The sequence below is a fragment of the Martes martes genome, assembly GCF_963455335.1.
Source record: "Martes martes genome assembly, chromosome: 3".
Taxonomy (NCBI): domain Eukaryota; kingdom Metazoa; phylum Chordata; class Mammalia; order Carnivora; family Mustelidae; genus Martes; species Martes martes.
This window is the reverse complement of record NC_137890.1, coordinates 149986397-150002451: the sequence shown is the minus strand read 5'-3', so window position 1 is coordinate 150002451 and position 16055 is coordinate 149986397. Positions and strand designations below refer to the sequence as shown.

At 50.9% G+C, this 16055-nt stretch overlaps 2 protein-coding genes across 6 annotated transcripts in view; one reads left to right on the top strand and one right to left on the bottom strand.

Annotated features, from left to right (window-relative positions):
• The window catches only part of PASK (PAS domain containing serine/threonine kinase), a 36389-nt gene extending 26858 nt beyond the window's left edge, over window positions 1-9531 (bottom strand). Inside the window, exons 1-2 of the mRNA XM_080799415.1 lie at window positions 9505-9531; window positions 1448-1619 (exon numbers count right to left, since the gene is read on the bottom strand). Of these exons, the coding sequence (XP_080655541.1) occupies window positions 1448-1586 (139 nt within the window). The 5' untranslated portion in view covers window positions 1587-1619; window positions 9505-9531. The remainder of the gene's footprint in view (window positions 1-1447; window positions 1620-9504) is intronic.
• A 946-nt stretch (window positions 9532-10477) lies between these two features.
• The window catches only part of PPP1R7 (protein phosphatase 1 regulatory subunit 7), a 29442-nt gene continuing 23864 nt past the window's right edge, over window positions 10478-16055 (top strand). The window contains exons 1-3 of one of the 5 annotated variants that reach the window (XM_080799110.1): window positions 10484-10563; window positions 13371-13432; window positions 13848-13976. In XM_080799110.1, the coding sequence (XP_080655236.1) occupies window positions 13423-13432; window positions 13848-13976 (139 nt within the window). In that variant the 5' untranslated portion in view covers window positions 10484-10563; window positions 13371-13422. Of the gene's footprint in view, window positions 10564-13370; window positions 13433-13847; window positions 13989-16055 lie in introns of those variants that run through there. The other 4 variants (XM_080799112.1, XM_080799108.1, XM_080799109.1 and 1 more) reach the window with 4 other exon arrangements.

The following is a 16055-nucleotide window of genomic DNA, read 5'->3' as shown; positions in this document are numbered from 1 at the left end:
AGGTCCCTTCCCACCACCACCCCCAGGAGGTGCTGTCCTGTGTCTGTCCTTACAGACCCATACCCCCTCCAGCCACCCCCCTTGCACTTGTTCCTGGAAAGCCTCCCAAATCCAAGAGCTGCCTGCTGTCTCCGTCCCTCCCTCCATTCCCTTATTCACAGGTCAGGTTCATTCCCCACCCCTCCATTGCTCTCAGCAATGCGTCCAGTGGCCTGAGATGCTCCAGCCCACAGCCAATTCTCAGCACTCACCCTACTCCAGCCCTCAGCAGCACTGGGCCAGGGGGCCAGTCTCCACCTCCTAAACCACCTGCCCTGGGTGGGGTTCCCTCTCCCCTCCACCTTTCTGACCTCTCACCACTGCAGAAGCCCGGATGCAGGCTCACCCCCTCCACTCCATCCCACCCACTCCTCACTGGTTTCTAACAAACTCCATGTGGGAAGGTGCTGCCCACCCCATACGTGGCACCCCTGCCCTGCCTCTCTCCTTTCCCATCTCAGTATATGGCAACTCCATCCTTCTAGCAGCTCAAAATCCAGACAATAACAACTCTTCTCTCCTTTCCCCTTCTCTTTTCACAGGCCCACCCTGGACCATTCTCTGGGCCTGGAAACGCATAGCCAGCTGCTTAGCCCTCCTCTTTCCCAGCTGCCCCAAGCTCAGCTTGACCCTCCTCACACCATGGGACAGGCATTGTGACCTTGGATCTGTCCCTGCTCCCCATGCAGAGACCAGGAAGCCCATGCTCCTGGGGCAGCTGCCTACCTCCCAGACCTGCCCAGCCCTCCCAGCAGAATCTCTGGCCCTCACCAGGAGAACCCAGCATGTTTCCCTCCAAACACTCCCACCCTGTGCTCCTAGACTGGTGTGTGAGCTGGGCTCCAACCCTCCTCCTCCCTTCCCCAGCAGCCCCTTTCCTCCGGGTCCAGACCTTCCCATTGTCCTAACTGACTTCCCCGTGCTCTAGGTCCACCCAGCTGCAGGCCTGCACCTGCTGTCTCCTTAGGCACCCCCTCAGACAACGAGCCCAATAAGCTCTGGAGGCAGAGGCTGACTTGGGAGAAACAAGTGAGTGAGTGGGCAAGCAGGAGCCTCGACATCTCAGCCCAGCCCGGGCACAGCCTCCTGCACCAGGTAGCTGGCTGCCCTAAAGCCCGCGTTAAGTCGTCTGCATCCGGGAGGAAATCATGAGGCTGCAACACAGTCAGCAAATAGTTACTGAACTAAATCAGCAAAACTGTATTTCACTTGCATGGCAGCCCTGTCCACAATAGTGCCCTCACACACTCTGAAGCAAGGTCTTGGCAGAAGAACCCCAGCAGCGCCCATACAGCCCGGGAGGGGCCTGCGGGCATCGCCCCACACACAGTGAGAACCGCACACCCGACCAGAGCCTAGAAGGACTCGTCATTTTCATCTTCAACACTGACACCCGGGAGGGGGTTACCGGAGAGGCCCATCCTGCTCTGGCAGAGCTTCGAAAGCCCATTCCTCCTGCTCAGGTGTCTGTGGGCCGAGGACAGGGACTCGTTGGGCTCAGTGGCAGTCTGCGCAGCCGGGCTCTCAGGGGAGCCTCCGTCCTCCATTGGGAGCCTGCCGGCCAGGGGAGCAACTGTCAGCTAGAAAACAAAGTGAACCTGATCGGCATCGGCAACACGACAACAGGAAAGCAGTTTAAGCAACTAATCCTTCGGCAGGCTGAATGCAGCTCAGTCCCAATAAGCTCCCATGCTCCCAATGCCACATAGGCCAGGACCTCCGGTGCAAGGCCAGTGACCGAAGTCATTTTGGAGCCATTTTGGAGCAATGCAGAGGAAGCGATGGGTGAGAGAAGGAAACAGAGGGAAAGAACAGAGCACAATGGGAAGGGGCCCGTGTGGCTCTGCAGGGCCCCAGCTTTCCCCGAATCCAGGGGTTCCGACCAGTGGCCCTGAGAACCATCCAAGGGGCTGCTGACAAATGAGCGACACAAAGCCACGGCAGAGAACCCAGAGGCAGGCCTGGTACCAGGGGTTTGTGTATTTAACTGTACTTTCTAAGTACGTATAGATTTGCCAACAGTTGTAAGGAAAAAAATACAGAAAAATCTCGTGTCTGCATCACAGACATCATCATGTCTGCATCCTCCAGACAGTGTTGGAGACCTGGGCCGGGGCCTGGATAAAATGAGGAGCCCAAGGCGCCAGGGAACATGCCCATCCTAAGCCCAGGTGCCCTCTCCATGGTCACCTTCTGAGCGTATAGAAGCCACTTCTGAGACCCGCACCGGCCTCTTCCCCCATCAGGGTTCCCTCATGGGTACACACAGGCCCAAAGACTGGCCAAGGAGCTTCCTTTGTAAGAAGAGCAAGTTTCAATAAGCAGGCGGGGGCAGCTGCACAGGACGGACCTGCTGTGGAAAGAAAAGGGGGGCTGGCCCTTCCCATGCCCCATTGTAGCACGGAACTCCAAGGAGGCCTGGCCCGCTAGTTCTGCCCTGGCTTTAGGTCATCATGAAGACTTGTCAGCAGCACAGGAGGGCAGTGACTCCCACAGTTAACAGTGTGTAAGCCCAGTTTGTAATTGGGGTCTCTGTATGGGGTCTCTGGTACACTCACACCCCAGGCCCCTCAGCTGTCAGGGCCTGGCCAACACTTGCCTCAGCGCCAAGCTCCTGAACGTGGTGGGGCAGGGGTCCCCAAGACAGAAAACTGAAGGCCCCACTATCACCAGTGTGGAAGGATGTTAACATCAAAACATGCCAAAGAGGGGCGCCTGGGTGGCTCAGTGGGTTAAAGCCTCTGCCTTCAGCTCAGGTCATGATCCCAGGGTCCTGGGATGGAGCCCCACATCGGGCTCTCTGCTCCACAGGGACCCTGCTTCCCCCCGTCTCTCTGCCTGCCTCTCTGCCTACTTATGATTTCTGTCTGTCAAATAAATAAATAAAATATTAAAAAAAAAAAACATGCCAAAGAACTACCCAAATGGAGATCAGCACAGCAGAGGAACAAACATGAGAACAAACCCAATCAGCTTCAGAAACAGACCAACGTCTGTTAAGGAGCTTGGCAGTCAGTGAAGCTCCATGGGGAATGAACAGCACGCCCCAGCACAGCGAGGCCCTGGACAGCCCCCTGGCCGTCCCACCTCGGGCCCCTTCTAAGCAAAATGTGAGTAATGTTAACGCACACCGCCTAGCGCTCTCATGAGGACCCCAGGACCTAAGCCGGGACCTAGCACTCTCGTGAGGACCCCAGGACCTAAGCCGGGAAAACAAACCACTAACACTGAGTCTCTGAGTCGCTGAGTCACTGAGTCGCCCAGGAGCTGCCAGTTTTCAAAAGAATTAGATAATCAGCCCGGGGTGATGTTGCATCCCTGTGATTTGCCACATACAAACATTAGTTCCAGGTGAATTTAAAAAATGAAAGACAAAAGTCCTGGAAAAAAAATAAGAGAATACAATGGTCTGGATAACTATTTGAGAGCAGCTAGAGCTCATCAGGGTATCAGTCTGTGGCATCTCTGAGCTACCCGAGAGTGAGACTCACCAGTGAGATGATAAAGATGCCCAGGCCTGTGAGGTGCAGTCCCCCTCAGGAGGCGGGAGCCCCTCTCAGAGAAGCCGGGCGCCCTGAGCAGACGAAATGTGGTCCCAGCTCAGCATCCCAGGCCCTGGCAAAAGCAATCTTCTCAGAAGCAAAGCATCCTAAATATGGGTTTCCAAAAGCAAAACCAACCAAATATGCTCCCTTCCAGTGACACAGACAAGGAAACAAGCCCCCTTTGGTGAGAGTCTACAGAAAACTCAAACAGACTCAGACACATGAGAACATCCATTTACTACAAATGCCTGTGTCTGTGTTTAAAATACAAGAGACAGGAGTCACAGAAGGGAGCAGAACAAGACTTTCTCAGAAACAACTACATATTGAAAGAATCAAACCAGCTTTTTAGAAATTAAATTTTTGCATTTCAGTCTTAAAAAAATGAATTTGTAATTTAAACTTTCCATCAAAGATCTCTAGGCCCAGATGGCTTCACTGGTAAATTCTATCGAAAGTTTAAGAAGGAAATAACTTCAATACTACACAAACTCCTCCAGAAAAAACAGGCAGAGCACATCCAGCCCAGTGTTTGAAGCTAGCATCACGCTGATACCACACCAGACAAAAACACTGCTAGAAAAGGAAACCACAGACCAATAACTCTTGTGAACAGAGATGCAAAAATCCTCAACAAGATGTTAGCAAACCCACTAAGGCAATATGTAAAAAAGAGAATTCACTACAACCAAGAGGGGCTTATCATAGCAATAAAAAGCTGACTTAACATTTGGAAATCAGTTAACATAATTCACCATATCAAAAGCCTAAAGAAGAAAAAAAAGGAGGGAAAAAATCACACAATCATATCAACTGATATCAAAAAACCATTGGACAAAATCCAACACCCCGTCACGGGAACAAACACTCATAAGTGAGGAGGAAAAAACATCCTCCACCTGCCCAGGGGCACACACGAAGAACCCACGGCCCGGGATGCTGGCCTTCTGAGGTCCGGAGCAGGGTGAGGAAGCCCAACTAGCCTCTTCTCTTCAGCACTGTCCTAGGGGAACAGCCAGTAAACAGAGGCAAGAGAAAGAAATAAAAGGCACATATACCGGAAAGAACGGCATAAAGCTGTCTCAATTCATACACGAAAAGATCACATACATAGAAAAATCCTAAGCAGTCATAAGACTAACAACCAAAGGGCACCTGGGTGGCTCACTGGGTTGGGCCTCTCAGGTCGTGATCTCAGGGTCCTGGGATTGAGTCCCGCATCGGGCTCTGCTGGGCGGTGAGCCTGCTTCCTCCTCTCTCTCTCTGCCTGCCTCTCTGCCTACTTGGGATCTCTGTCCGCCAAATAAGTAAATAAATTCTTAAAAAAAAAAAAAAAAAAAAAGACCAACAACTAGAGATTTTTTTAAAGGGGGTGGAGGATAAAGGGTTTAAATAGACACTTCACCAAAGAAAGCGTACAAATTTCAAAGAAGCACATGAGAAAAACATTCACCACCATTAGTAATGTGGGAAACGCAAGTTCAACTGTCAGGAGCCGTCACACACCAGCACTAGGGTGACTAAAATAACAAAGAGTGGAAACAGAGCATTGGTCAGGGTGGGAGCAGCTAGAACACTCGCAGAGTATCGGCAGGAAGACACAATGTGCACACATGGGCCCCAGAAAGCAGGCTGCCAGTCGGGCAAGGATACAGGGCTTGCAGGAAGTATCTGCCAGGAAGAGAGATTCAGAACAGCCCCAAACTGGAAACAATCCAAATGTCCCTCCCGGGGAGAACAGATAAGCAAATCAAAGCGTAGCCACACAAAAGACCCCCATCCTCAGCAATAGGAAAGAAGACACAGGGAGACAGCAATGGCTTGGATGGCCCTTAGAGCCCTGGAGCTGTGCAGGAGAACACTTCCTGCAGGGGTTCGAGGCCTGAAGCTCACAGGGAGATAGGCCTGACCTAGCAGGGCAGAAAGCGGAGCACAGCCAGACTGGGACAGGGGTGGTGGGGGGCGGTGGGGGGGGGGGTACGGGGGTGGAGGGTTGCGGCTGGGGAGGCTGACTAAGAAAGAGCAGAGGGGCTTTGGAGGGCAATGGGAAAGCTCTCCTCCTCATGATCCTGCAGCTGTGGGACTATCTCAATGCCCCCTGAACTAGGCACTGACCATCCTTTTAGTGTCTGTAAATTATCTCAATACAGTTAATGTGTGATGTTAATGAATGATGAAGCAGGTAGTCAGGGCTGAAAAGAAAGTTGGAGGATCGGTAGATTTATGTGAATAAATAACCCAGAATGCAATGCAGGGAAACAAGAACATAGAGCTGGGAGAGAGAAGTTAAGAGATAAAGATGGGGAGAACTGAACAGCTAGCTGGAGAGAGAGTGGACAGGAAGAGGTAAGAGGAAGAGAGTGGAGAGGTAAGAATGAGGAACAAAGCCACAGACCAGCCTCCCAGATGTGAAAACCCAACAGGAAGCCGTGGTGTGGGTCTGTCTGGGCAGGAATAACCAAACTGATCAAAGGAACAGACAGCAGACCCCCGGCCCAGTGTGGGAAAGAATCCCGGATGCTTGACAGGGAGTGGCGCCCAGCACTGGCCGCAGGCCCACCGGGAAGCCAGGCAACTCCATGTGCCTCCAAGAAACAGTAACAGCAGAGCGATCAACATGCAACATGCGAAAAGCCATGTCCAACACAACAAAGACTAACCTTGTGAAAGTCAAAACTTTCATAGATAATTAGAAAGACCTTCAGTAAGACTTTGGGCAAGGAAGGTTTTCTTCAACAAGACACAAAAAGCTCTAACTGTAAGACTGATAAATTTATCATTAAAGTTCAGAATGTCCGTTCACCAAAAATACCACAAACAAAATGATAGAAACCCCAAACTGGGAAAAGATATTTGCCACATATATAACTAGGAAATTAATATCCAAGAGAGTTCGAAAGGCCAATAATTTAAAATTTAAAAAAAAATAATACAGTAAAAGACACACAGCTCCATGGAAAAAATGGAAACAAGAATTTCACAGAAGAGGAAGCCTTAGTGGACAGTAAACTTGTAACAAGGGGCTTAGCTTTATTAGCACAATCATGACCATTTTACACCTACTAAGCCAGCAAAACCTAATAATTTTAATAATACCAAATATTGATAGAGATCAGGATTAATGGCAACTCTAACAAATTAATGTAACCTCTTCAGAAAACAGTTTAAGTCACACATTAACGTACTGGGACAGTATATCCCACTCTTAGACTTATATTCTATAGGATCCTTGCACGTAAATAGAAAATCACACTCAAGAATGTTCGGGACAGCACAGCTCTCAATGGTAAAAGAAAAAAGGAAGAAAAGAACAAACCTGAACACTCATCAACAAGAAAACAGATTTAAGATTCTGGCATATACATACTATGAGTCATAACAGTGAAGACAAATTCTATACACGCAATGAGGATAAATCTCACAATATAGTAAGTGAAAAAAATCAAATTACAAAAGACCATTGAGAGTAAAATTCCCTTTCTACAACACCCTCCATCTACATATATTGTTGAAGGGTATACACAAATGTGGAAAACCCCAAACTTCCGGCAGGTTTCCTCTGAGGGTCCAGCAGCAAGATGGAATGGAGGGCCATACAATGGCCTGAGGTCTTTCAGTTCCTAATTCGGGGGTTGGGCTTAAATGTGTTCACTTCATTGTTATGATTCATGACTAATGTCACATTTATCCTTTTGAATGGTCAACCAGCATATGCTAAAAAGTTAAGAGATGTTTCCTACACATACGTATATATCCAGTGTGGGATCATAAGAGCAACAGCTGATTAGGAACCAAAAGAGCAAGAGGTAAAAGAGAAATTAGATAGCAAACTAACAGAACCTGTTGCTTCCCTTCTCTAAAGCATCCAAAGGGACTATTTCTAAAATAAAGAACAACATGATCACATTTTCATTTCTATTTCTACAACCAACCGACTGACAAAGCACAGAGACTTGATGATAGCTTCAGACTACACTGCACTGTGAATGTGAGAAAACTCTGACTCGTTAAAAAAAAAATAAAAAAACAAAAAAAAAACAACCCTCTCTTCAGACTACATTGTAAATTTACTAATAAAACTCTAGAATACATTGTAAGTATTATAAAAGCTGACTTTGTAAAGGTAACAAGAAGAGGGAGAAAAGGGAAAAAAAGGAAGGGAGGGTAGGGCCCAATGCTTGGTCTTGCATGGGAGGGCAGGGGGTAGATAAATGGTGTCTAAAGCCGACAAATCAAGTGGCTGCAAGAAAGCCAAATCCCTTTGTGGCTTCTGTGCCCTCTGTGGCCGGCCACGGGCTAGTCAGAGTTGCACACCACATCCACGCCATGTGGCACCAAGGCCCACAGCACCTCGGCCGAGCCACCCAGCACCTCCAGCTCCACAGGCACAGGCCGACCTCTGAGAACACCGAGCCTGGCTTCACACAACCTTACATCACTCCTTTTTCACAGGCTTAATTCAAAGACTAACCAGAAACTCCTGCCAGTCCAGCCCTAAGTTTTTAGAATAATTTTCCTGGGTTTTGGGTTTTTTATACCTACTCTGAGCAGAAGATACAGGATGTTGAACCCAGGAGCCCCAGGGGGTGTCTCGGTGATCCTACTACTGTTGCTAGTTTTTATTTCAGAAGGCATGACTGACTGCCCTCAGACCAAACAGAAGCAAGGAGAGATTTGCAGGGAGCTTCTGGAAAAGTACTCTGAGCTTAGGGGTGAACTTCAGGAGGCAACCTTCTTTCCCTCACGGAGCTAGGAAGCAAAAAGCTCCAGCTGCTCCCATCACTGCTGGACCACCAGGAGCAGAACCAGCCTCAGAATGAAGCCAACACAACGGGCAGCAGAGCACGAGATGGCGAGGATGTCGTTTTGAGGATAAACCTACCCTAAAATCTGCCTTGCTCTGGACTTTGGGAGCCAATAACTACTCCCCCCACCCACCCACCCAGAGCCTTTCTGGGACTGTGTCTCTTTCTCGCCTGGAGGCATCCTAAAGACTATCTAGGATGATGGCTGCTGGGTTGGAGAATGTGAGCAAGAGGCATTTCCCAGACCCCAAAGGTCAACAAGGGCTTCCTGGAGGAGGCACCAGCCGAGCAGAGCACCGAAAGGGGAGTGAAGAAGCCTTCCTGGCGGACAGCCAGAGGCACCCTAAGACCAAGATTCCCACAGCACCCTCGGGGAGGAGTACGTGGGGACGGGCCTGAAGAAGTCAGGCCTAACTCCCAGGTTCTCCTACTACGCCTGCCCAGGCCCTTTGGACATTTTCCCAAAGACCGACTTTAAAAGGGTCTGTGCTTGGGAGTGACACGACCAGATCCGCATTCTATCGAAGATCGAGGCGGGGCAGGGGCGTGGCGGGCCGGCTAGAGCGACGCAGGCGAGAAACAGGCGGTCTCGAATAACAGCAGCGGCGGAAAGACAGCGCGGGGACACAGAATTCGGCACAGGACGGGCAGTTACTGGGTGATGAGGTGCGGAAAGGAAGGGGCTGCAAGGCGTCCAGACCGCACCCCGGGCTCCGCGCTCAGGCGCCGCCGTTGTCTGGGAAGAGAGCCGGGAAGACAGGACGAAGAAGGAGGCCGGGCACACAGGGGGCCGCGGGCGAGACGTCGGCCGCAGAGAGCGCCCACAGACCCGCCGGAGCCACAGCGAGCAGTGAGAGGACGGCGGGCAACGCGATGTCCGCAAAGCGCACGCGGCCAGCTCGGGGGCGGACGGGGCGCCGGAGGGCAGGTGCGGCCCGATCCCCTGGGCCAGGGCGCCAGCGCGCCTCAAACGGTCTCAAGGCGGTGGCGGGCCACCAGCGGCCGGAGCCGCACGGAGGGGGCGCAGGGGCGCAGGACTCGGCAGGGGTTCGTCCACCGGCCGCGCCAGGAGCCCCTGGAGCCCCGGCCCGCTCTCCCCAGCGCTGGTACCTCACCTGGAGCCTTCCGGAGTCCCCCGGCCAAGTTTGTTTCACCGCGCGAAGCGAGCCTCGCCTCCCTCGCCCACCGGCCAATCGTAGAACAACTTGTGTCGATTGACAGGTCCTCCGAGCCAACCACTAGTACCTAGGGGCGGGACTCAGCACGCCCGAGCCGAGAGCCCGCGCTCACGGTTGCTAGGGACGCACCGGACCCCCCTTACGGCGCCTCGAAGGGACCAAAAAACAGACGGCGCCTCCGCCCGCGGGATTTGAGTGACTCCGTTTCCTCCAGTCTCCGAATCCACCAGGGTCCCCTCTCTGAGGCCTCGAAGGTGGGGGGCGAAAGGAGGCTCCCTCACGGGTCAGGCACGCCCGCAGGGGCGAAGGATCGACGGAGGCTGCGGCCCGCTGGACTGGGTCGACGTCCTGGACCCCGATAGGTTGTCCCCGCACCTGCGGGAGGGGCTGGCCCCCGGTGCCCCGGCCCCAGCACGAGCGCGGGCGCCCAGCGCTGAGCGTTAACAGGAGACGGTCCCTTCTCACGGGCCAAGTCCGCGCGGCGACGTCGGGACGAAGTTGGCCAATGCACAGACGCAGCCGCTGAGGCCTGGAGGGGCCGGCACGCACTCGACTGCCCGCACTTTGCAGCCCCGCGCAGAGACCCTCCACGAGCCCACGAACCCCCAGCATCTCCCAGATTCTTCTCTCCGCTCTCCTGCAGCCACGGCTCTGTGCGTGGGGCCCCGACCGCCCCTGTCTTCTTCCCCGCTCCTCGTCTCCAGAAGCCTCCAGGGCGCTCTCACATTACCTGTCCCGGGGAGGTGAGGCGGCTACTCCTGTGGCTGAGGACCACATGGCCTCTCCGCTGAACTACAATTCCCATGAAGTGCTGAGGTTGCGCAGGCGCGTCGGTGTTCAAATCCTGGGTGGGATTCCATTGGCTGAGCCAGCACCAAGTCGGGACCCCTGATTGGCTGAGGGGCCTGAGGCGACAGATTCCGGAAAGGGGAAGAGCAGCCAACATGGCGGCGGAACGCGGCGCGGGCCAGCAACAGTCGCAGGAGATGATGGAGGGTGAGCTTCTCCGTGGGGCGGCGGCCCAAGAGCCCAGCGGGCGGGGCGGGGGGGGCAGCGGCCCGCACCGGCCTTGCCTGAGAGAAATGGGCCGTCCCGCCTCTGACGGTGGCCTGAGCCCCGCAGCGCGCCCTGACAGCTACCAGCCGGTTCGGCGGGTCAGGGGCGGCCCGGAACCCGGGGACCCCGGGCGGAGGCTGCAGTGGTCAGGAAGGCTCGGGCGGCCCAGAGGCGCCAAACCCAAGGCTGGCTGGGAGTAGCGGCGCGGGCGGGCGGGTACTGACGACGCGGTGGTCCCGGTGCCCGGGCGCCCACCTGCTGGTGGGAGCCTCGCACCGAACCTAGGAGCCCGGTCTGCCGCTCGTATGTCCCCTGGGGCAGCTATCGGGGAAACTGAGGCGCGGGGCGCCGTGGGACCTGCCCGAGTCGGCTCATAGGTGAACGTGGTGGAGGTGGAGAAGAATCCTCTCGTAAGAGAATGGGTTGTGGGGAAGGGATGGAAAGGAGCCGAGAGATTGAACTGTTAAACAACGGAAGCCTGCTTTCAAAGCTGTCATAGTTCTGAAAAGACTAAATTCAACTCTTTAGTTTTGTTGAAAACAGTCATTTGCATATTATATGTGCATATAGTTATACATACACACACCAGTTGGAGAGTCAGTCTTGTCTTCAAGTGCTTACATGCTTTGGTCTCCGCTGGTTTGGGGGAGGGAGGAAGTTCAGCCACTCTTATGTGTAAAGTGCTTGGGAAGAAGGATGGGAGGTGGAGTGCGAAGAAGAGCTGACTTGTTTGGAGTGATGGCTGCCTAATCAAATCCAGCTCTGACCTGAACCTTGAAGGATAACTACAAATCACCAGGTTGCGGAAAGATCAAATATCATTTCAGGCCAGAAAAAGACTAAAGCAACGGGCTGTGAAAGAAGGTGGTCTGTTTGAAAGGAAATTTGACCAAGAGTGGCTGTGCTATTGGAGGAGGGTAGCAAGAGAAGATGGTGGAGTACCTTGGTGAAGGGTCTTGGATCTTGTTAAGCAAAAAAGCACCTCTTCCTATCCCCTCTCCTCGACACAGTCTTCCCACATTACTCCTTCCTCTTCACCTGTTTCCATGTCTTGGTAAATGACAAATACAAAACCCAGGTGATTCTCTCTCTCCCACTCCCACCCATCCAAATTAATCAACAAGTTCTGATGCCTCTATATCCTTAATCTCTCCATATCTTCAATACCTCTTCCATTCCCACTGTCTGTACTTTGAACCAGCCCATTGTTCCCAGTATCCCAAAGTTGCCTTATAGTTGGATCTATTATCTCATGGTCCAGACCCTCTGCAGCCTTCAACATAGTGTTCCACATTTCACTTTGGCCGCCCTTCATTAGCTAAGTCCCTGCCACCCTGGTCACAGTCATACCACACCCAGTAGAATTTGCTCTCTCTTAGCCTTGACCACAGAGTGCCCTGTGCCTGGTAATAGCTAATTACCAAGTGTTTGCTCCATGTCATGCACATGCTGATTGCTTTTGTACTTTTTGTGCTTTAGTCCTAATAACACCTGTGGTCTATGGGTCCTATCCTAGCCCCCTTATACAGATGAGGAGAGTGGGGCTTGGAAAAGCAAATAGCCTGCCAGCACTGTGTTTGTATGCGCAAGGTGAAATTTCAGCAGGAGTCACTGGTAGTCCAAAAACTTTTGGAGTCGGGGCACCTAGGTGGCTTAGTCAGTTAAGCATCTACCTTCAGCTCAGGTCATGATCCTAGAGTTCTGGGATCCGGGCTTCTTGCTCAGTAGGGAGCCTGCCTCTCCCTCTCCCTCTCCCTCTGCCTGCCTGCCGCTGTTCTACCTTTTTGTACTTGCTTGCGCTCTTGTGCTCTCTCGCTCTCTCTGTCAAATAAATAAATAAAATCTTTTAAAAAATAAAAATTGGGGTGCCTGGGTGGCTCAGTGGGTTAAAGCCTCTGCTTTCGGTTCAGATCATGATCCCAGCATCCTGGGATCAAGCCCCGCATGGTGCTCTCTGCTCAGCAGGGAGCCTGCTTCCTCCTCTCTCTCTCCCTGCCTCTCTGCCTGCTTGTGATCTCTGTATGTCAAATAAATAAATAAATAAATCTTTAAAAAAAATTAAAATTAAAAAAAACTTTTGTTGGAGTCAAATCCAAAAATCAGATTTGGATTTTACAATCACATCAGATTCTCTGGCAATGCAGAATAGATTAGACAGAGCCAGAAAAGTCCCAGAGAGACCAGTTAGAATGCCAGGCAGGAGCCCAGGCAGTTGCCAGGGTGGGGAAGAAGGAATGGATTCAGAGGTTTGGGAGGTTGATTTCATAAGCACTTGGTTTTATGCAGCCCGATTCCCTGGGTGCTACTTTTCTAGGCCCAGGAGGAGATACAATGGAGAAATAAAACTTCCTTTCCTCAAAGAGTATACCCCTTTGTGGACAAACTGTAGCCAGGAAAGAAAATACTTTCAGTATTGTTGATAACTCCCAGTAACTTATTACTGTTTCAGCTCTTCACGATAGACTTCCAGGGGAGATCATGAAAAAAGCTGGAAAAAGGAAAATTATTTGACAGTCTTACCAAAGGATTTTTACCAATCTGCCATATTTAGTCTTGCCTTATTTATAAATTCAAAAAATACTTATCTCCCAGCCTTTCAAAGCTATTGGCTGGTATCACTGTGTGCAGATGTTTCGCATCGGTGACCTTTATGTGGGGCATTTGGCACTATTGGCTGTCTTCTCCTTTTTCATTACAGCCTTCCCTCTGCCCACAGTCTGATTTGAGTTAGTCTTGATTTCTTTCAGAACGTGGGCCTGTGAACTGGGCTGGTTTTCTTGGCCAAATGGATAGTGGAGCATGGATGAAGGTATGTGGTGGAAGGGTCATGATGGTCCCCGCTATGTGGCCGTCCAGGCCAAAAGTGAGCCACACAGGAGGTGCTTCACTGTGTCACCCGTTAGTCCACTTGGTCACAAATGATCCAGGGCTTTTACAACATCTGGGAATTCTTCACAATTTCCTTGAGGGCAGGAATAGTCTGTTACTCATCTTAGTCCCCATGTGTCCTTCCTGCTCTGCCCTCCCCCACACAAGTTGTCCCTACCACTGTACGCCGCAGATGGTGCCCAAGACAGGAAAGACACTCGTGTTTGTTGAGCTGACTTCAACAAATGTTTCTCAATGAAGTCTTTTTGACTTACAGCTGGATGTCCATCTGTTAAATGTTCTTCAGGGAATCACATAAAGTGGCTGTGAGTTCTTATTGATGTGTGTCGGCTTAGTTGACAGGAGAGTCGAATCTGAAGAGTCTGGCGATGAGGAAGGGAAGAAGCAGAGCAGCGGTATAGTGGCGGACCTCAGTGAGCACAGCCTAAAGGATGGAGAGGAGCAGGGGGAAGAGGACCCAGAAGGTACCAGGCCGAGTTAAGAGCCTTAAACTCTCTAAGGGGGGAGGATGCAGCCATGTTGCATGTGATCTGCCCAACCCCACCACACCGCCTTGTGTGGTGTGGAAGCGAGGGCCGTGGGAGGACTGCTGTGCGGGAGGGGCATTCATTTGGCTGGTTCTCGATCTGCTGATGTGGCAGTAGAGGCCCACGGGGGGCTGGTGGCCATGCTCTCGGAGCATTGCGCCCCCTGAGGCACTCCCTTCGTGGGCTGACTCATTTATGCCACTTGCAAGCAGGATGCTTTTTTTTTTTTTTTTTTTTTAGTTCCACTGAAGCAAATGCTACTACTAATAACATTATTAGTACTGGCGTGTCATCTGAGACAGAATCAGAAAACTGTTTTATTAACCATATATTCAGAATGCAAGATTTGAAAAAAAATATTTTCGCTGATGATGCTTTTGTTTCCTATCCTAGTCATGTAAACTAATTTCAGAATAGCACCTTTAGTATTTTAGAAAAGTCATTTCTTTTTTCTTTTTTTTTTTTTTTAAGATTTTATTTATTTATTTGACAGAGAGGTAGAGAGCACTAGTAAGCAGAGCAGCAGACAGAGTGAGAGGGAGAAGCAGGCTCTCCGTTGAGCAGGGAGCCCAATGCGGGACTCAGTCCCGGGACCCGGGAATTATGACCTGAGCCAAAGGCAGCTGCTTAACCTACTGAGTCACCCAGGCGCCCTAGAGAAGTCATTTCTAAGTCGTGCTTCACCATATGAGCAGCCTGAGGTTTGACTCCTAAATTGCTAAGATGTTAGGAAAATTGTTTCATGCAGAAAATATCTCAGTAGCCTCCTGTTTTTGTGATTAAAAACAGCAACAAAATTAATTTAGAGATGAGAAAAGTAAGTTCTCAGTCGATAGTGGTGGTTTTTCACCCTCCCCAACCATGATCTTTGTTGGTTTGGTTAGAAAAATTGATTTACATTGAAAAGAATAAGAGAGGGCATATGAACAGACAGAAAGATGTGCAGGATACATTAGTAGGAAACAACAGCACGTTTCCAAACAGTATGCATGTCGAAGTCTTACTGTTAAAATGGTTAATAATATCTAAGTTTTTTTTTTTTTTTTTTTAAAGATTTTATTTATTTATTTGACAGACAGAGATCACAAGTAGGCAGAGAGGCAGGCAGAGAGAGAGGAGGAAGCAGGCCCCCTGCTGAGCAGAGAGTCTGATGTGGGGCTCGATCCCAGGACCCTGGGATCATGACCTGAGCCGAAGGCAGAGGCTTTAACCCACTGAGCCACCCAGGCGCCCAATAATATCTAAGTTTTAACATGTGTTAAAGAGAAAACACATCAAACTGCAGTTGAAGGTCTCTGAACAGCAGGTTTGAGAGGGTGCTGTACCTTCTGAATTGTCTAGATTTATATGCAATGTATAGACTTGTAAGGTAGTAATAGTCATGCTCTATCCTTATGATGATAAAACCCACAAATTCTAAAAAAAAAAAAAAAAACTAATTTTTAAAATAACGTGGTGCTGTGTGCCAGTGAAGATGATTGGTAACTATGGCAACCTAATTTTAAGGCAAAGGGAGATTACCACAAAAGTATCATCCACATTTACTTTGGAGCTCCAGAGTCGATATTCTGGAAGCGGCGTGGGTGGAATAAGTACACGGGAGTGACGGATGGAAGCTTTCGTTATGTCTAACTGAGTCACGGAAAGACCAAGTGGGTGGGAGCATCACCTGCTCTCCCATCCGAACATCCGGCGCTCGTGGAGGACTGGAGAGTTGGTGGGGCCCTGTCCTGGGGATTTTCTATCCCTGGGTGGTGAGTGCAGGCTCCTGGGGCCTCACCCTGGGGCCTCACCCTGGGGCTTACGGTGACAAAGTAGAGCAGCTGGACTTGAACCCAGCTTATCCGAACCCAGCGTTCTTTGTTCCAGATGACTAGCTAATTAAAAGCACTCTGGAAAATGTTAAAAATGGGGGTGGGGGGTGAGCACTTGGGTGTCTCAGTCGGTAAGCTGCTGCCTTTGGCTCAGGTTATGATCCCAGGGTCCTGGGATCAAGTCCCACATCAGGCTCCCTGC